This window comes from Lepisosteus oculatus, chromosome 10, assembly GCF_040954835.1.
Source record: "Lepisosteus oculatus isolate fLepOcu1 chromosome 10, fLepOcu1.hap2, whole genome shotgun sequence".
Lineage (NCBI taxonomy): Eukaryota > Metazoa > Chordata > Actinopteri > Semionotiformes > Lepisosteidae > Lepisosteus > Lepisosteus oculatus.
Window position 1 is genome coordinate 43,216,980 of NC_090705.1, and position 21,301 is coordinate 43,238,280.

The 21,301-nt window shown below is 35.4% G+C and overlaps 1 protein-coding gene across 8 annotated transcripts in view; it reads right to left on the reverse strand.

Annotated features, from left to right (window-relative positions):
- Window positions 1-21,301, reverse strand: part of cobl (cordon-bleu WH2 repeat protein) — an 83,645-nt gene that overhangs the window by 26,670 nt on the left and 35,674 nt on the right. For all 8 annotated transcript variants that reach the window (XM_015357011.2, XM_015357007.2, XM_015357010.2 and 5 more), the window contains one exon: window positions 17,381-17,569. In XM_015357011.2, coding sequence (XP_015212497.2) covers window positions 17,381-17,569 — 189 coding nt within the window. The remainder of the gene's footprint in view (window positions 1-17,380; window positions 17,570-21,301) is intronic.

A 21,301-nucleotide genomic window follows, 5' to 3' on the forward strand; every position in this document is an offset into this window, starting at 1 on the left:
AATCCAGCTCACTTACATATAGCTATTGAAAACCTATCGGATCTGTATAGGACGGTAATACAGACAAAAAGAAATGGATACATAGATAAACATGTCTCAGACCATGCTAGATTAACTGGTGTCTTGAAATTGCCCATGTGTGTGTCAGTGTGTGTGTGTGTGAGATTCAGGATTTTCTCCTGCTTTGTGGTCTGTGCTTCCTGGATAGATGGATATTCTGACAAAGGTTGGATGAGTGAATAAATATAGAACAAAGCTGTGAGGGAGTCTGTGAAGAACTGCTTGCCAGTTTCCTGCTGAGACATGGTCAAGATGCTGTTGCAGTGCAATCGGCTTTGAGAATATCGAGTGGGAAAAGGGACTCAGATGTAAGAGAAGTAAGGGAAATTACAGTGACAGTGGAATAATAACAATGGAGCTCAAGACAGTGACCACAACAAAGGCTTCACTGTTAGTGACTAAAAAAGATAAAAACTCTTTGATTCAGACCTTTGTTTTTCAGATGTGCAAGAACAATTTCATTTATTTTTTCCTCAAACTTTTTTAACATTGAAACATGAAAACTGAACATGTATCAAACTGCAAAAAAATTGTGAATGGTGCTGACTACTATGGCCATAGACTTTTTTCAACTGATGCAAGAAAATCACTCACAATTTATCCTGGGAGCATAAGATGGGCTTTTGAAATCCAAATGTGAATGTCTGTCCCTGGAAGCAATAAGTAAAACAGCCCAGATGACAACTAATGAGCTTCACGTGTTGGGTTTTGTTGCATTACTCATAGAACATTTTCAAAACTAGCAGCATTCTGCATGGATTTTCAATAACCACAAAGTCAGAAGTTAATGGATTCACAGATTACAAAGGAAAACCAGGTTCTCTAAAACACATTTTTCCTGTTTTCTGGTAACGTGCAGGCACTATGACATTTTACAGCTTATTACTGTCTTTCCTCTTCCAGTTTTTAAAACTGTGTTTGTAGACCTACATGTACCTTTATCAGTTTGATAATCATCTAATTCTACATCTGAAAACATCTGAACAGAAACTAAAATTAGAATGATCTTTTATTCATGTTGAAAAATGCCTTAAGCACTTCAAACTGACAAGAATTTTATAAAAAATGTAAGTAAAAGATCAAACTTTTGACAAAAAAGTAAAACTTCACTGACAACTACCTTAAAATCATCAGCAACATTAATAAAAAAAGAGCAACAGGAAGCCTAGGTAACAGATCCTGTATGCAACACTACATTATGTACGTAAAGACTTCAGCGTATTTTTAATGATCATATTGAACCTTCTAAAAGACACATATAGACAACTAGATGTCTATATTCCTCCAGAACCAGGCTGAAATTACAGCATGTCTCTATTTTAAACCAAACACTATAGAATTGCTTTCTATAAAAATAATATACTTACATTAATTCAATTTCTAACAGATCTGGAATTTCAGTTTAGGCTACCTGTGTAGGTTTTAGGTTATGTAGGTTTTAGAAAACCTATATTGTTAAGTATCAGTTAACTAACAACTTGTAATGTTTGCATAAACATGAAAATGTACACATACTTAATAATATTATATACACATATTATATTTATTATTCTGAATAACATATTGTATTTCATCCTTCCTTTCGGCCATATGCTTTATAAACAGGAAATGTATAATTGAATACTGTACTTCAGATTCTCTAAAACACATCAAATATCTGCCCTACTGTTCAAGAAACATTTAAGATATTTTTAAAAAATTAGTTTGGGTTAATAACCTCCTGCTGAGTTTGGAGTGTTAATGATGCCTGGCTTATACATATTTCATTTTATCAAGTAGTCGACACGATCTTTTGATTAAAACCCTTGAAAATCAAATGAAGGCAATAACAATTGGTTGTACGAAAGTGAACCTAACGTGTATTTATAAAGGATACCTTTTCATTTTAAGCGAAAAAGAAATATAATAAAATTCAAGACCTGGTAGGGAAACAGCCTGCTTATGGCACTCACAGGTGTAAGTGGGGAGCAGCATTTTCTTACAAGCTGCTAATGAACAAGTAGAGGTTGGTTCCACACAGAAAAGAAAGAAAGAAAACTATGTTTCAGATCTGGATCCTTGGATTATAACCTTGTAACCTTAGATTAATACAGAAGGGATACCATGTGTCCAGGGGGCTTCTGGCATGATTGAAATCATTTTAGTTTAAAATGCTTCTCAGTATCACCTCCTTACTCTCTAAATGTAAGAAGGCTATCACTGTTCAAAGGGCTCTTACCTCTCTAAACGTTAGAAGGCTATCACTGTTTAAAGGGAAAAAAAACTATTTTAAGCCAGTCAGTAATTATCTACCACTTTAGCCTTCGTGTCTCTTGCATAACTGCAAGAATATACTTGTCTGAGTATGTTCAGACATTTTGACAGGTACTCACAGAACATACTGTACAATACCAGTGTTTGGTGCACACGTAGGCAAATATTCTTAAGAGGAAGAACTATAAATTGAAAAAAAAACATATACAAAAGCTACAAATGAAAGGACAGTGTATAAACAGTGTGAATCCACCTTGATGTTAAATTTTTATTCTATTACAGTATATAATATATAATATATATGAAACCCCTCAACTGCAGCTCTATGTCTTTCCTTCTCTTGGCAAACATCTTTAAAATTGTTGTGACAAAATTAAACATTTCAGCATAGGCAGCAACCATTTTTACTGTCTGCCTGAAGTCACTTTTGACATAAATTATCCATATTGCACCTTCATAAGCATTAATTACTCTGTTGCTCGTTGTTCACTTTTGCAATATGTTCTCTGGACCAGAGACAGACATGGGTTTAGCACCATTTCTCAGTCATCAAAGTACATGACTGACATGGAGTTAAATGATTTTTATGGAAATAAATGATTGCATTGTTGTAAATTTGAATTCCGAGATGATGGCTGAGCTTGTGCCACTAATACACTAAGATCTTAACTGATGGAACTACAGTACGTAACTAACAATCTGGACCCAGAAAATGATGTTTCCTAATTCTGATGACGGGAGGGCTGCTTATATACTATATTGCACCACTCAGTAACTGTGTCCAAAAACCAACCTAGATCAAAAGTTCTAGGAAAACCTGTTCTGATGGGTAAACTATCTAAGTCGGGTAAAAGTGCAACTAGAAACAGTCAACATTTAATGCTTCTTGTAACCCTAACCTTACCGGGGCCAAAAATGCATATTCATTTAAATACCATATTAAGAACGTTGATCACCTGATTGAAACTCTGCACAAAGAAGATAGTTTAGTGAACAAGATACATTTCCAATATTTTATCAATGGTTTTGATTGCTTTAGACATACTTTTTTTTAAGAGAAAATATGTTTGAGAAACATTTCAATTCTAGTGACTGGAGGGCTTCAGTTGAAACCTGAATTGAAACTCCAGCTAGGGTTGGGGTTAGCATTCCCACACTACGTAGACATTTCTTAGGCTCAGTGCTGGATTTTGGGGCCCAAGTGAACTTTAGGATGAGTTATAAATTCATCCTATCTTTGATTTAGTTTTTCGGATTGTTTTTGCTTTATCTATTGTATATTACACCGTTAAGCAATTGTATCCCTATACCAACAGATCAAAAGTTGTAAGAAAACCTATTTTGTTGGGTGAAATATCTTAATTTTGTCATTTAAAGTTCAACTAGAAGTATAACTGCAGTCAACATTTAATGGTTCTTGTAACCCTAAGCCTTTTCTGGCCAAAAATGCACGCTTGTTTAAATACAGTACCATTTTAACATTGGTATTCAGCCGATTGAAAATTTGGATAGATAAAGAGGATAGATATGGAAGAACATACAGTACATATCAAAGAGATTTTATCAATGATTTTGATTGCTTTAGTCTCATATTTTGTGGTTTAAGGAACATTTAAATTCTGGCTGGAGGGCTTCAGACACAGATTGAGGAACTGCTCAATTGAAACCCCACTTAGGGTTAGGGTTAGCATTCCCACACTACTTAAACTTTTTTTACACTCTTTGCTGTTTTTAGGGGACCAAGTGAACTTCAGGACAAGTGTTAGTTTGCTCCTACAGCACTTTTGTTAGCCTTAACAAGACCTTAAGGCTTAGTACAGATTTCCAAAAAAAAGAAAGAGAAAATTATTGTGCAAGAAACCTCCATGAGCTCACAGCCTCTGGACATTAAAAAAAACTTTCATGAAACTTTGCTGCCTGATTGTCCCATTTTAAAAAGTGTGCTGTACAGTACATTTCATTTTAATCTTTAATCTGCTAAGTACCTTATTTAATTATATGTCATAATACTAGCACAGTGCAGTGATCAGAGAGTGACTTTTCTGTTTATGGTACAAATAATCCTTTACAATAAGTACCATTCCTTGCAGGCATAATTGTTGTATTTCCTTTGAGGCATTAACCCTAAGAGCAATAGAATGGACTGATTTTTCAGGAATTATTTCTGAAGTTATGGATAACACAGCGTAGTTTTAAATAGCAGTTTCTCTAAGTAAATGTTCTCTTGCATTATTTGAATAAATCCCAGAGCATACCACACACTTAACCCCATGACCCATAATCCAAAGGAAAGTATTTCATTCACTTGGCATGTTAAAACTATAATACACTTGAACAGATCAACGTAATTATCATCAAAGTAGCCAAGGCTAGATAATCATGTGTTACATGCATTATATTAAAGTCCAGCACTGCAAGAAATCCATCTATATACAGTATTTTCACTTGTTCTGATGACTCTTCCACCTTTTCACTGAATTAACCATTCCTTTGCAATCACATTGAAAATCCGATATTAAGTTGGACCTTGCATAACTTATTACAGCCTTTTTACTTAATAGATTCTCTTGAGTTATATGAGTCTGGCACAAGCAGCCCAGCTAAACTGGTGAAACAAATAATCTGTCTTTTTTGAAGAAATGACTGAATGATTTCCTTAAATCAATTATTTGCTAGACCCCCTCTCATTTGTAGCCTTTTCTTATAAAAATACAATTATATACAGATCTTATACTACACTTTTTGTATCCCACAGTATATATCAAATTTCACGATTTTATAAAAGAACCATGGGGCACAAGGAAATGTACAGTACAGCAATCAACAACAAAGGCATGAAGGAGTATAAAGATGTTATCCAGACTTACTGTTGTAGCTGATATCTTGTCTTCCTTAAGTTCACTGCTAACTAATAAAAGGCTAAATGGGATGAATGATCTCCTCTTATTTGTAACCTTCCTTATTTTCTTAAACAATTTTACTGAAAACAGATAATTTAAATCTTACATTCATACAGTTAGATATAAGATACATTTATATTTAATATACTGTATATAGTGGCGGTTAGACTCCCTTAGACCCTCTGAGAGTCACAACAAAGGAAACAGCATATTTCACTTCATATTATCCATGGAAAACCAAATTTGGGATTCTGCTGGGGATTTGAACTCAGGACAGATCTCTGGGGGCAGCGTATAAACACTCCAAATTAAATTAGTGTGCCTTCTGCTCAGGATTGTTAGAGAAATCAGTGTTTCTCTGTGAGTAAGCAGGTTTCTATCTATAAAAGTGAAGATGACAGAGGTTTTTTGCTCTTTTGGGGATATCAGTGATCAGTAACGTCTCAGGTGAAACAAACATAGAAGTTATTCAACAAGGCTGAAAATTGTTAGGGAAAGATACAATGGCTGCTGTGTCAGGCTATCATAAAATCACCGGTTTGACATTATCGATTTTGATATTCGTTCTCTGGCCCGACAGGATCTGTTGGTAAAAGAGTCAAAAGATCTAGAATAGAACAGTGGAACAGCTAAGGTCAATCACCAAACTAGTGAGGGAAGGTTTGAGACACTGGGGTTGGTCCATTCCTCAGATGATTAACTACCTCTTCATATATTTGAGAAAATATGGTTATGTGTACATAGTTTGACAAGGCACCTTGTTCATTCTGCCAAGACGCACAAGCTTGGAATGGAAACCCCAGTATGATAATGGTCCAAAGTACACATCCAAAATGACAAGGTAATGTCTAACTGCACACAGATGTTCTTGACTTGCCATCTCAATCTGTACGCTTCAATCCAACTGAATACGTAATTCCAACTCTAGACAACTGTTCAGCAAAAAAAAGCCAAAAGATCTAAATGACCTTGACATGAAAAAATGTTAAACAATTTCCCCTTTGAAGTGCAGGAACCTCATAGAACATTTCTCTACGCAGGAGGTGTTTAATCAGTGTAATCCCTGCTACAGGAGAATTTACAAAATACGGACGACCTGGATATAAATAAACAAGACACACGACTTTTCTGAATTAATTATGAGAAATAATCATTGATCTATGCAGTACTATTAAGACTGCTGTACAACATTTTTAGCATTTTTAACCAGGAAACATAATCCACACATTTTTCTGTTATTTTATGTATTTTGTCAGGGGTATGAGTATGAATCTCTTCAAAAGGGCACTGTTTCTCTGTTTTCCCACCAAATGAAAACATTGAGTTATTGTAAAACCCTTAGCTCCCAGGACAGGAATACAGCTGTTTCCCATTCAGGTCTTAGCCAGCCAGTCTTGCCAAACTCCAGCAAAAACCTGCACTGTCCTGTAGCACCACCTTCACCCTGATCGGGAGGAGAACGTCTGAGCTTGGTTTCCAGGGACTCAAAGCTCAGGCAACAAGACTGTGTGTTCTATGAAACTATTCTGTATTTCCATAGAGTTATGGGGGTGTGCAGGTTTACAGATAACTTAATTTGAGCTCTTTTTTCATAAATACAGGCACTTGTTTGCCATTTGAAGGTTAATATTTTTTTAAAAGAACACTGAGACACTGTGGGAAAACAGAGGGTAAGAGGAGGGCTGTTCATTTCAATATGGCAGGTGTGTGAGTTTGTCATTAAATAGCAGAAGGTTTATGTTATGCATCCTGATTATGCATAATTATGCAATTACGATGGTCCTGTAAATAAATACTTTAACAGAATTAGGTTCCCATTTGTAACTAGACCTACCTTAACAACTGACGATGCATGAATGGTAAGTATTCATATTTAGAGTGGGAAAAATCCAAGTGGTGGTGACAACTGATACTGTACGTCCTGGCTGCTTGCAGATCTGCAGTCAGTAATCACATTTTGTGACTCTACTGCAACTATTTGCTTTTAATTCAATTATTTTTAAAGGATATGCATTTGATCAGTTTGATAAATGAAATAACTGATTTAGGCATTTTCAACAACACTAGTCCAATTTGCCTGATTTAAATTCATATTTATAAGGTGATATCAAACCAAGTCTGCAGAAATCTCAGAACTGCTCAATATATAAAAGTTCCATAAAGTTTCTGAACTTCTAGTCCGATGAAATTGAGTTTTGGACTGTACATAGCCTGAAAAGTTTTAGAAAAGTTTTAAGAAGCCTAAAAGTTCTTAGAAATCGTTTTCAAAATGTGTTTAAGGTGTCCTCTTTTTTCAGGATAGGATTCATTTAAGATATTTGTACTATTTTCTAGGTGACAGTAAATAATGGATATACATGTACAGTACTTGAGGTCCAATGCAAATCTGAACTCATCATTCTGTTTCATGGATATTAACTTTTTAAAGATGCTAAAAAAGGCTAGCAAATGCTGTGCACAAAGGGCTTTGTGCTTCTCTTCCAACTTTTATGTACCAAAACAATAGTATTTGAAAACTATTTGTTCTGGCTTGTTACTTCTTTTCTTGAGAACTCAAGCCTTAACAATATTTCCTGAAGTGATTTTCCACAGTCTTTGCCCAAACTGTAACTCCTGTTGAGTTGGTTTACATTATGTACTGTTAGTCAACATTTTTTTCTCTGAACTTTCTCTTGTGTAAGTCCTTGGTAAAATTAGAAGGTGTGTTTCCAGCACTGCTATCATTAATTAAGGCTTTTTTTAATCTTGCAGGAATCCTGGCTTTCAAATGGATTTTAATCAGCCTCCAAACAAGGTTCAAGCTATTTAATTACTAAATGCTGCACCCTGACCCAGATCTGGCAAGTTCTATTTGCTAGCTCTTTATGGTTGGACCACACACACAACACAAAATTTTCAATGCAAAATTACTCAAGTGGTTGTGGCATAAGTCCACTTCAAATAAAAGAACCAAAAGCAGTATAGCCCCTTATTGTCAGTGATAAAAACCCTATGAATAATTTGTACTTAGCCTGTGTGAAAATGCCCACAACATTGCCTTTAAATAACGAAAAAGTACATTTTAATTCTAATCCTTCACTGCAATCTCACTGAAATAAAATTAATCCTTAGCAAAGTGCTCAAAAAAGAACATTTGGACAATTTATGTATTTCTAGTTTTATTGTGAACATAACAAATAGTGACCAAAACAATACTTTTAAAAAGTGCAAACTTTAAACAGATTTTAGGCCAAAAAGCAGTGAAAGGAATCTTTGTGGCACACTTTGCTCTCATTTCTTGCATTGCAAAACACTGGAACTTGTAATCAAAATTATATTTCTGTGTACAGGTTTCTGATACAATTTGTGCTATTAGTCCCTTCAAATTCAGAAAGCTACACTGGAGCAATTAAAACTTACAGATAACTCACCGGATGTTTACATTTTCTATATGGAAGTTTACCAAAAGCTAGACGCTATTATAAATCTATAATAGTTATTGTGCTGGTGTGTGATTTTAAATGTTACTACAGTATATACAGGATGCAACACAAGGGTTTGGCTGTAAGAGGGTTTGGATGAAATTAGAATAATAAATGATATTCCTAAACTTACTTAAACCTAAAATTTCATCTTGAGTATTGAAATCTGTGCAGTTTCCAGTATTTTGAAGTTAATTATAACATCTATTCTTGTACTTTAGTAGCTTTAAAGTGAATGGAAAAAGTGTCGAGATGAGTCCAAGAGCACAGACTCCCACATGTATCACTGAAACACTGAATTCTCAGGCTGCATCTGTATCACAAACTCATACACACACACCCAGCACGAACTGTACCAAGCAGTTGCGGTGCAGCACAATCCTTGGTTCGAGGGCTAGAACTAGCTAGCACTGCCAGAGGGGACCCATGTATCTCACGCAGAGGCACTAGGTCACATTTGAGGGTTAAGCCCCATCACTCATTTTCCCAGCTGTGTCCTTTGGGCAGCCAACAAGTACAGTATCTCTTGCTGGGGAGGAACATGTAGATTTTTTTAGGAAATATGAAACTTAAACCGGTTAGGAGGGACACAGAAGTGCTCGGTACTGAAAATTAAAAAAAAAAAAACACTTTTAAGATAATACAGAAGGTAAGAAAGATTAAAGCCTGAGTTTAAATGCCCCCAAACTGAACAACTGTTGGGATGATGTGGAGACATCACATGCAGAACTACAGTACAATGAGGCTAAAGCACATTTTTCTTTGTCTTTTTTGTCCTCAAAGCAAAATAAGGATCATTGATGAATTTTCCAGTTTTCTACACGGACTCAAGATTCTCAGCTGAATTTTAGCATGGCAAGGAAAGTTCACCACAAAAAAAATGATGCTGAGACACCAAAATAGCTGAGATTTCCTTTTATTCCAAACTCTCATTAGAATCCTTCCTTTGCGTTTTTCACCTTGGGAAGCTGGTCACTAACATTTAATATTTTTAAAAGTTAGACTACACAGGTCCGCAGGATGTTGGTTTTGGCAAGAATCTCAACTTCCTTTGTTCCAAAGAACACAATGTATTCGTCTTCACAACAGTCTACATCACAAAGTTAAATATTCTCCCAAGAAAACACACTTTTTGCTTAGCTGAGCATATGACTTGTATTACCTGTTTCTTACTGTTTTTGTTTAAGTTCTTATTTTTTCCTAAGTTTTAAACTGCTGGTTAATAAGCATTTTTCATAAATCTAGTCAGAGAAAAGCAGGAAGAAGTAATCATGAAAACAAGTCATATAAAATGTTGCTAAAAACACAATGAGAAAAACAACCAGATAACTAATAGAAATATATTGGATATTAAACTAATACTGTACATTTTCAAATGTGTTCAAATAGAAAAAATGGAAGGAATAGTATTAAATTATTAACTACATTTCTGTTTTTAAAATGTCAATTCCATTTAAAACATTTTTGTGAAATTATTTTCTGATAGTAAAGTAATCAATTGATTGTCAAATATTTTCTAGATTACTCTATTCATGATTTGTAATGAGGAATTCAGCTGGGGTTATTTAGCAAAACAGGTATAATCATTAAACTGTGTTTTTGATTTTACTTGAACAGGATTCCTCGGGCTCTTTACTAAGATGAATCTGGGGATCATTAACATAATAGTTAAGACACATAAATTATAACAAAAAACCAACACGCTACAACTATTCAGCAGTGACTCCAAGGCAAAACAACAAAATAACTATGCACTCCTGAACCAGTGCAAAAGAAAAAAGGCAGAGATAACAGACTCAGAGCTCAATTTAAATATTCCCAAATGTGAATACAAAGGATTAAAAAAACAGGCTATAAGAATGACTCCAAAGACAAAAACGTTTTGGAAACTTTGTCAAATGAAACATAAGAATCAGATTTTTGCTCCGCAGTGTATTATAGTTTGTTCAGGTGTTGCTAGTTCAATCAATAAAACAGAGTCAGGTGATTCTCTTTAAGGTGATTCTGACAGATGGTTTGCAGGGCTGTAATTCCCGAGGCAGGCAGGAGTACAGAATGTTTAGACTGGCAGGCTGTCTCTGAATGTGCAGCCAAGTATCAATATATCACAATATAAATGTTTACAAAGTCAAGGACATTTCATTAATACCGCAGGTTTCACACAACATTTCTGCAGCATCCATAAAAGATTAATGAATTCTTGTGGAATGCGTCTCTTTATTAATAAAGAGCACTATAAACTCTTCTGAAAATAAGCAGCTAGGAAGGTTGAATTTCTAATGAAAATGGAAAAGACTGTGATAGGTTACATCTTTTTAAAAACTGTGAATCGCCCATTATTTATGTTTCAACCACCTGATTTTGGAACAGGCAAAGGTGTGTTTTTTATGTCTCAGCTGGCAGTTGTGTACTGCAGGGGGACTGAGGAAGGGCAGGCAGACTTTAAACCACTTGTCTTTCCCACGTCACAGAGAGCACAGTCCCACACCAGGGGTCGAGGTCTGGCTGGAGGAGAGACCTGTCCCTTGTGGACGATATGCCAGCCTGCTGTTTATAGAGCCCGGAAGGCCCCAGGGCCACAGTGGCACCGAGAGCCTAGAGATCTCTGGCCGACTGCCCTTGGAGACCCTGAAACGATGGTGCGCCCAGCCCAGGCGGTCAGCCAGTGACTCGAACACAGAGCCACAGAGCTCCGCCCGTGCATGGTGAGTGCCATGTCCCATAACACTTGGGCCACTCAGAGAGCCCCACATTGAAGCTCAGTGGTCCAGCGCCACAGCAGCGCGTTTGGAACAGAATTCATGATATGTCATGATAAAAGAAAAAAAAAACTCTCTGATTCATTAATAGATTTTCGATTTTCTTGACATTAATACCTCAAGACACAAAAATACAACTCCTTCCAGCTGTATTTAATTTCTTTGGTAAAACTAGATCTGATTGCTACTGTAAATTAATAATTATAATAATTTCTTACACTTACAGTATACAGTATAGCACTTTTCTGGACACTCCAAGCGCTTTACAGGTAATAGGGACTCCCTTCCACCACCACCAATGTGCAGCATCCAAATGGGTTTATTTATGTCCTTTAGTTCTTAGTCTTGCTGAGGGAAGCTGTACAAGTTGTACTATAATACGTCATGTGGATTCATTAAATCACTGTTCCTTATCCGAAGCTTTACATCCCTCAAACAGACCTCGAGAGTCCCAGAAGCAGATCACAAGTTATTTCAATTTACAGATCTTAATGTCTTAGAACTTATGTGCATGCTTTAAAACATCTAGAATTTTACTAGATGTTTGTAACTGGTTGATGCTTAATATTGCACTGCAAACTCAATGAAAACTACAGCAATAAAAAAACATTTTATCAGGGTATCTGAATCAAAAATTACAATCATGTGGTTGGAGCAGTGTCCATTCTAACGTGAATTTACTGAGAATCTAAAACATAAGATAACATATAATAAGTAAACCATTTGTCACAGTGTAAACTGTAGAAATCATTTTTTTAACTTATGTTTTTAATTATGGTGTTTCATAATTTAGTCCATTCTTTGACACAGAGGACCAGAAAGCAGCAGAACACCAGCTGCAGATCATTTTGAGGGAGACAGAAAGGTGGCAGACAAGAAACATGCAAGATGCTCTGGCGCTGCCATTAATTGATCGCAGTCGCTTGCTGGCTCAGAGCATATCACTCCCTGGACAGTGGCAAACTTCACTACACCAAAGGGCTGGGTCTTCTGCCTCTGGACTATTCTACTCTGTCATCTATTGATGTCTTTTTCCTGTAACATATTCAGTACAACCAAGCCTGGTTCCATGTGCCTCGTGTTAAATAATTAAAACATAGTGAAAAGTGGTGTACTGTAAATTACAATCAGAAAGTGATGATATTATTCTGCCTGTATAATGAACTTTATTAAAAATCAAAAACATCAAAGGTCCCGTGTGTGCACACCTGTCTCGTACAGTACACTACATGGAAAACACTGGAAGTACTAACAAGGGGCAGTTTCTGATGGACTCCTAAGGTTAGAAGTTTTATTACAAGACATTATTCTCAAAAAATCTAATACATATCTACTTAAATATACGCCTATGTCTTGCAGATGTCTGTAGCTATGTATGTCTGTAAAAGATTACTTACAGAGAGCAAAGGTAGCAGAACATCCAGCGAGAGAGAGACTGAAGAAGTGGAATGGAACATTTGTAACTACAGCTTTACAGCCACATCAACAACCTTGCGTCAAGTGATCTGTCTGTATTGCGACTGAACATAGCCATACTTTCCTAGCATAAGCCCTGTTTGTACGAATCAAATACTTTTCAATCTTATCAGCCAACAGTGTTTATTTTACACATATTAGAATAGGAATTTCAGTACAACATGTCAAAGTAAACAAAATAAATCTAAATAAAGCAAAATATTTCTGTGTTTAGTCTAGCTATAAATTATTAAGTATCAGAATTGATACGTAAGATTTTCTTGTGGCTATATAACTCTAAAATCTTCTATGTCACCAGGCATATCCTATAATATTTATATACCTATGAAAACAAAAAATATTATTATTACATGATTATAATATAAGGAAAGTAACAAAAGATTTTTGACTGGATCCACAATTTTCTAAATTATTTCAATAACAGAAGAATCTGGTGCTGCATTTGTATTTTTAGACAAGGTAGAAAAAACTGGGTTTATACCCCAACCTAATGAAGGAAATGTTTAGTACAGCTACAGGTATTGCTTTTATTGTAGAATGGATTATTTATAACTGGAGATGCTGAAACAGATGAGAGGTACCACAAATGACAAAGTTTACTTACTTTAAGTACAGTAGTACTTAGTCTTTTGGAAAAACAGATGCAAAGACATATACTCATATACAGATATACAGTACTCATGTCTCAAACCATTCACCTGTGTTTTGGATGAATTTATGTAAATCCAATGATTTAATAATGAACACTGTAAATCATGCAGTGCTGTTGTTTTATTTCACTTTGCATACGGATGAAACAAACACTCAAAGAGCCACTATAAAAAATCTCAAGTTTGCCAGAAGACAAATGTGCTGATTTAACAGGATTTTCCTGTTAGTAACAGTCGCTCATAAATACAGGACTCTAAACAAACATGTTATCTTTCAGCGGAAGGAAGTTCCTTATTGTTGTTCTGACGTTCTTCCATGAGAAAAAAAAACCATGCAGGACAATTTCCCAAGCAATAAAAACTAAAACAATAAACTGACATTTCATTCCTTGTCTTTGTGAACTACATTTTAAAAGGTTGCATGCTTGTGTTCTCTGTGGCTGATCACATATAGCTGCTGTCACCTTTTCTAATGCCAAGTGTTCTATTTGAAATAAAACAACCAGCCATTGTTTCACTCTGGTTTCCTCTGCCCTCTTTTAAACATTTACTCAACTGTTTTGATTCATTGGCTTTGGAAAGCAATGATTAATTCTGCAACCTAATATTAAAAATAAAGAGGGGATATTATTTCCATTGCCTAATTAATATATCGAAGTTCATATAAGAAAGTATCTAGACACTCATTACAAGTCTTTGGTTTTAAGCTGTGTATAAGCAGTATAAGTACTGTAGTATAAGTAATTTATGAGTAACAATGAATTTAAGCTATGAGTAACTTGAGTAACAATGAATAATGTATGATATTCTGTCACGGCAAAAATGGAAAATGACTGCTTCCCATCACAACAACTTTTTTCATCTTTGATTCTTAGAATTATCTATGTAGTATTGTGCAAAGCCAGTCATGGTGGAGTGTTTCTTTTAAGTACATAGAAGCCACAGGGCACCAAAATTAACACCCCTTCTTTTATGTAGGGCTCGTATCTTCCAGTATTGAAACATGTTGCACAATGCTACCCTTCGGTTTAAAAATAATCTGTAATTAAAAGAAATCTCTTTCAGGGGTAATTTGTGGTTGTACTATTTTCACAAATGTCTGCACTGCAATCTCCTCATCACCTACAAACACCTACATAAAAAAAGGAAAGGAAAAACTTAGAAAAGAGCAAATCAGAATTGAAATACTGGTTTCCTGGCTATGAATAAACCCATGGCTATATGCTTTGGCAGCAAATTTATGTCTGCAGCCCTCAAGTCTTGGCACCTCAAGACTAATATCACTAATAACAAGGTTATTAGATTTGAGCTCACCAATAGTCAGAGGTCAACCCTTTTAATTTACTGTTAAAACATATACATTTTGCCCTCAACTATGATTAACTGCATTTTGTCATTAAACTGGTAGTCCATGTGTTATGATAAGGGTAGTCATAAGAAAAAATACATACTATATTTTATAGCTGTTAAAGAAGTGGATATTAATTTTCATTTTAAAGTCAATAAAGAATGTGACCCAGTTTTACATTATTTTATCTGGGGACAGAAAAGGTACAGAAAGATTGTAATACCTTGTGCTGTTTTTAATTATTTGTTTCAACTACTTGATATCATACAGTGTTCCTAATGAGGCTGAGCAGTAATAGATCAAATGAGAAACTAGTTTATTTTTACAGAAAGGACACCATCGTCAAATATATTAGAATTCACTACAGTGATATTTTAAGAAAATTGAGTTCTTTTAATCAAAAGATATGGAAAATGCCATGTCCAAAAACAAGGAAAGTCATTGTGGGTCATTTTCCAAAGCAGACAGCCAATGATTCTAATGATCTTCCTAATTAATCACAGATTACAAAGTAAACACTTTTCTAAAACTCAATTACATTTTTTTCAGATTTTCTCATAAATTACGGATTCCTTCCAATCTTCACCGTTCTGGACAACCGTTCTGCATTTGAACAGGTTCTTTTTCCAATTGGACTCTGTGCTGTAGCCCCCATTCACTAGCACTCTGTGAATAATGGGCTTTTTCAAGATATCCATGCAGTCAGACAAAAAGGTAAAAACGTTCCTGTCATAGGAAAGAAGAAAGAAGGTTCCAAATAAGGTTTACCGCTTGCTGAATACCCCCTGGTTTAACCCAGGAAACACTTTTCCACTTGTGTGCTAAGCCCTCAGAGACCTTGGCCACCACTAGCCAGCCCCCAGTGTGAATGGTCAATCTCTACCACATCACAATCTATCGCACTGCCCATTGTGTACACGAGTATAGTGATATCTCATCAATTTGTGGAAAGGAATGATCATGAACTTGGGTTTTGATGAGTGACTGAATTATCTACTTGAACAACTAAATATATGTATAAAATATAGTTTTTAGGAAAGAACTGAGAATATCATGGAATTGCACACTATGCACAGCATGGAACTGTGTTTTACTTATATATACTGTACAAACTGCATTTGTTGGTAATATTTAACCAATATTTCTAAACCACAGTATTTACAATATTAGTAGTATTATTTTTTAACATTGGCTTCAATGTTAACTACTATGGTCTTTTTAAGTGTCTGTCCATGACAGCAGTACAGTACAGTAGGAGAATTCATGGACCAAAACAAACATTCATTCAACTGTGATTAGTAGCTTTTCGAAAGTTCAGAGACAACATAATGTTTAACCTTCTGTTGGAAATTACATAGTACAGCACTGAATACATCATTTGGCACGGGTCTCTTTCACCTATTGTGTAAACAACAAGGCAGATTTTTAGTGGACAGAATTTACTGGATGTAAACTTTGGCTCCCAGCTCTTCTTGCTCAAGAGTGCACATTAAGCCTTGGGTCAAGGGCTGTTTGTGTGTCCTTCACAACCAATACCACTCGAGGTTTCGCTGGCAGACTCGAATCAATAGCCTGGTCTCAAGAACATCATTAAGCCCACTGAAGAAGATGAGAGTGTAAAAGGTGGGACTGGTTTGATATGCTTCCTTCATGTGGTAATGATCCAAGGTTTAAGGATGTCAGCAGAAAGTGCTATAAATGTGTAGTGGTTACACAGAATAAACAAGAACACTTTAGGTCTGGCTCTGACTCTGAGGTACTGACTAGCTCAATTAGCTAACCTTGTTTGCCTTTTCAAACTTTAAAACTTGTTTCAAAATTGTTGTTCTTTCCCTATAATCATGGTATAACAATCCTTCACTTGTATAATAAATCAATACAAATATACCCAAAAAGTGCATATAAAGGTAAATACATTTAGAATTCTGTTGATTTTAGTTTTTTTGAAGCCAAAAAGCAAATGCAAAAATCCAGCAGCTTTGGTACCATGATGTAAGATTACGGATCACCTCACTAATTACTGAAGCAAGCGAAACAAGTCATCTACCCTGTGAGCAACAAGACAAGACAACAGGATGTCACAGATTAAAACAAAATGAGAAACACCAACATTAGGAAATAAAACCTTTGCAAACAGACTCTTTGAAAGAAAATCAGCTCTGTTAGCACACATATTAGTCTGAACTGTCATTCTGTAATAAAACAGAATACTTATCTTTGAGGAACATGGGAAGAGAACACAATTTTTTTCCCTACAAGGGAATACACAATGTAAAAAACCTACTTTGGTATTATAGGAAAACGCAGACACTCATCTAGTCTTAATAGTGATTTCTTCTTCAGTCTTCAGAGTGCTGAGAATTCTGGTATTTGGAAGCCACTCACCTTAGATGAATCGTGATCTTTATATTATCCAAACAGGCTGCGCTGTCTGCACATACAGCATGTCAAGAATCCTCCCTCTGGCACTCACCTGCTCGGCTTCCTGTGGGCCCGGCCCAGCCTGCGGCAGCGCGGAGCCCTCCTGGGGAGGCCGTGGCGCCCTGCGCTTTTTCAGCTCTGGTCGGGGAGACATCCTGGAGATGTTGCTCACGGACTGGGACTGGCCCAATCTGCTAGGCCGTACATTCACAGAGGGGGTGTTTGGAGCCGTCGAACTAACCTGGAAGCAAACAGAAAAGGAAAAGAAAAAGGTGATCTTCGAGTGTCTTGCAGTTACAAACAGAAAAGGCAGGGCTTCATGTCATAACAAAAGGAATCTCACAGACCGAAAGAGGGTTTTCATAAAGGTCTGCACGACTTGAATATGCACCTGCAGTTAAACCCTCAAGAAGCCTTTTTTCACGGTTACAAAATTACAGTTTAGATTAGCTATATACGGACGTGATTCCTTTATGTTTTGGATTTTTGATCTCAGGACAAAGAAAGGTGAGGGTTACAGAGAGCACTGGTGAGTTAAGATAAACCACATGCAGTACAACACACCAGGTATAGGTACATCCTAGTGGTTATTTGTGTTCTTTTGGCCAGGTCTCTACACAAGGTGGTATTTAAAGGTCAGCAATTAAATGTCTGCTTCTGGTCTCCAAGAATGCCTTGGCTTCCTGTTCATTCTCCTTAGTGGTCAATAAAACTTTTGAAATGTCAAGCTCTTTTCTTGTGGAATGGTGTAGTTGTGTCCTTCTTCCGCAGATCTGCTGCCAAAACCCACAGACTGAACTACCACGTTGAGCAATTTCCTTTTCAGTAGTTTTAATCAAAGCAACTTTATTGGTTTGTTTTGTTAGTTACAGATGAGATTTGTAAATAGCAATATAAACACATATGAAACAAAGCAGCCAGATATGAAACCTGCAGAAAAATATAACCTGTATTTTTATTTTGCTGTTACATGGTGTATGTTGACAACACAGCAGATAACTCTGATTTTGAGAGTTTATGCAGAAAAAAATCAAAATATAAATGTATGTTACAGTGAAGGAACAGCTTGATCCAATAGGATGTTACTGGTGTTTTTTAATTAAATTATCATCTATCTTAACTGGCTGAAATTGACACATGAAAATCCTCTATCAAGCTGGTTGTTAACAAACGTAAAGCTAGTCAGTTATATAACATACTGAAAAGTCCATCGAACAACAGTAGCCGTGTTTACATAGCGGATAAATTTCAGATTTTCCTTCACAGTTGTAAGAAGGCAAAATATGCCTCTGACATAATTCAGTTACTATAAAGAAGTGTGTGGTAAGAAATGGATCTTCTAAAAAGAGGTGGGCAAATGATTTTCTGGCTAGAAAAGGGTTTGTGCACTTAAGATCAATCTACTTGTACTTCTATCATTTTTACTTGCCATTCCATCATTGAGAACACTCACTTACTCAACAGCAATGAGCCATTACAATCGTGGGACCACATCTATTTACACCCTTATAGCTATACACTGAACATTGGATCTTATTTGCACAGAATTCAAAAGCAATTAATAAAATACAAAATCTAGAATAAAAACATAAACGTGTGAAACGTGTGTTTCAGTAAAATACGGTGGCTTCCTGATGCTGAGAATTACATGCAAAAGTGATTTAATAATGTAAACACAAATATGAGTACAAATAATAAAAAGAGTTTTAGATTTGTATGGACACTCCTCCCTATTCATTATATTTCTCCACATATTATGTTATAATACTTTCCCTTAAAGCCAAAGCTGAAGCAAAGAATCACACTAAAAGATGGAATATTAGGAAAATGAAGACAAAATGTTTATTCCTTAACATCAGGTGAAACCTGTTTAAAGTCAGTGAACACCTTTTGACCAAAGAATGCAAATATATCTCCATTTTAGAAAATGAAGTACAGGAAGAACTGGAGAGAAGAATACAAACTAGATCTGCACACCACAGGCATTTACTGAAGCCATGCGCAGCAGAATCACAGCAAAAGAGCAATGACAAAGCGAAAGGCCCATGTATATAAAAATACTCAAAATACATATAACTTTTATGCTTGCATTAACATCCCTCCTTTTGATTTTAAAGTATTATCATTGCTTTAATGTATTTATCCTAGATTCATGATTGAAGATAAGCTTTCATTGTAAATAAATTATTTGCAAGTTGCAAAATTAATAATTCAATGGACGTTTCAATAAAGAAAACTTTTATAACTGCATTACATCCATGCACAACTGATTCCACCAGCTGTAAGAAAAGTTTGGCCCTTTAAGACAACATAGGAATTTTGAAAGGGTGAAGGATGATGAAAATGAAATGCTTAGTCATCTTCAAGGGAAGATTGTTTTAAGCTAAGGGATCATGTATAATCAGTGCATTATAACCTCATTTTGGATGCTAATCCACTTTAACAAAGAAAACATGTTTTGAAAGGTATTTAGTTTTTATCATCAATGGATTCAACTATTGCGTTTTTTTACAAAACTGAAAATTAAAATAGTAAAAAATAGTAAAATAGTAAAAGCTTGTTTCTAAAGTATGAAAAAATACAAATTTATTTTTATCTGCTTCGCATGAAACAATTTCTATTCTGTTTTCAATTACAATGTTTAATTTCCTTTGTGTATGCTGTGCTAAAGTGGTAAGTTTCTATTTCACAAAGAAGAAAACAAGTATACAATAATGGAAAAATAATACTGTAGTTTCTCAGGAATCATCTAAAGGGACTGAAAAGCATCTATTCTACAGTATATCTTGTATTTCCAAATTGAAGAGAAGGGGGTGACTTAAGAGAAAATTTAATTGGTTATGAATTAATGTAATAAAAACATGATTAATGCTCTCCATCATTTTGAAATGTTAGTGGTTGTTTCTATTGTAAGGAAAGTGATTGGATACATACACTACTCAGATATAGCATGTTATAGGACAAGACGGAAGCAAACGCAGTTTGTGAAAAGAATGTAAGTATATATTAGAAAATCTCACTCATTAAAAGAAATCGGATGATTTTTATTTATTTTTTTGCTATTTTTCAAAATGACTAACATATGGCCTTCATAAAACAAATCTGTGCCTTCTGGCAATTAAGCTTCACTCAGTCTTGTGTTTGTGGTATTCCAGAAATGTTATACATTTATACATTCCCACACTGTTTTGCATGACGTTTCATTATTTGCTTAACATTTATAAGGTTAATCAAACTACAGTTATATAATTCTTCAGAGAAATCTCTTTCGGCACAACACTTTTCAGTCTGTCATCCCGTAAGTTAGCTGTAGCAAAGCATAATCTGACTCTATTTAAACAGAAAACTATAAAAATTCTATAAAATTATTTATACAAAAATATATATTTAAGATATTGTATTGTTTCCAATCCTGTTTTTTTTAGTCTTTAGTGATCTACAGTGCACACTGTGTCCTCAGACCTCTGACCAACCACCGGCCTAGTATTTTTATTCCAGATGACTTTCCAGGAAAGTAAGGGACTCTGATTTCTTCTTGTGTCGTTCACACACCATATATTTCATTTGAGAGGTTGCTGTCAGCATGTTAAAATATAATGCTGTATAACACACAAGTTTTCTTCAGTTAACCTACTGCATAGTGTAATCTATTACACTAAAGATTCAGAGAGTTTCTTCCCACAAGCTGTCAGATTACTGAACTCTACCCCTACCACTGGCTCGCACTGATGTGTTTTGTATGTTATTAAGTTAACAACTTGTAGTTGTTGCTGCTGCTGTTCTATGTTTATGTTTTTGGTTTTTCCTTAATGTCTTGTATTGGAGCACACATGCAAATAAGCATTTCATTGCACTTATGCATATGACAATAAAGTGAATTGAACTGAATCTCTCCGCTTCGTAAGTGACACCGCAGTGCTAATGTTTTCACACTAACGCTCACAAGCCCCTCCTGGGAGCCTGAGGGGGTCAA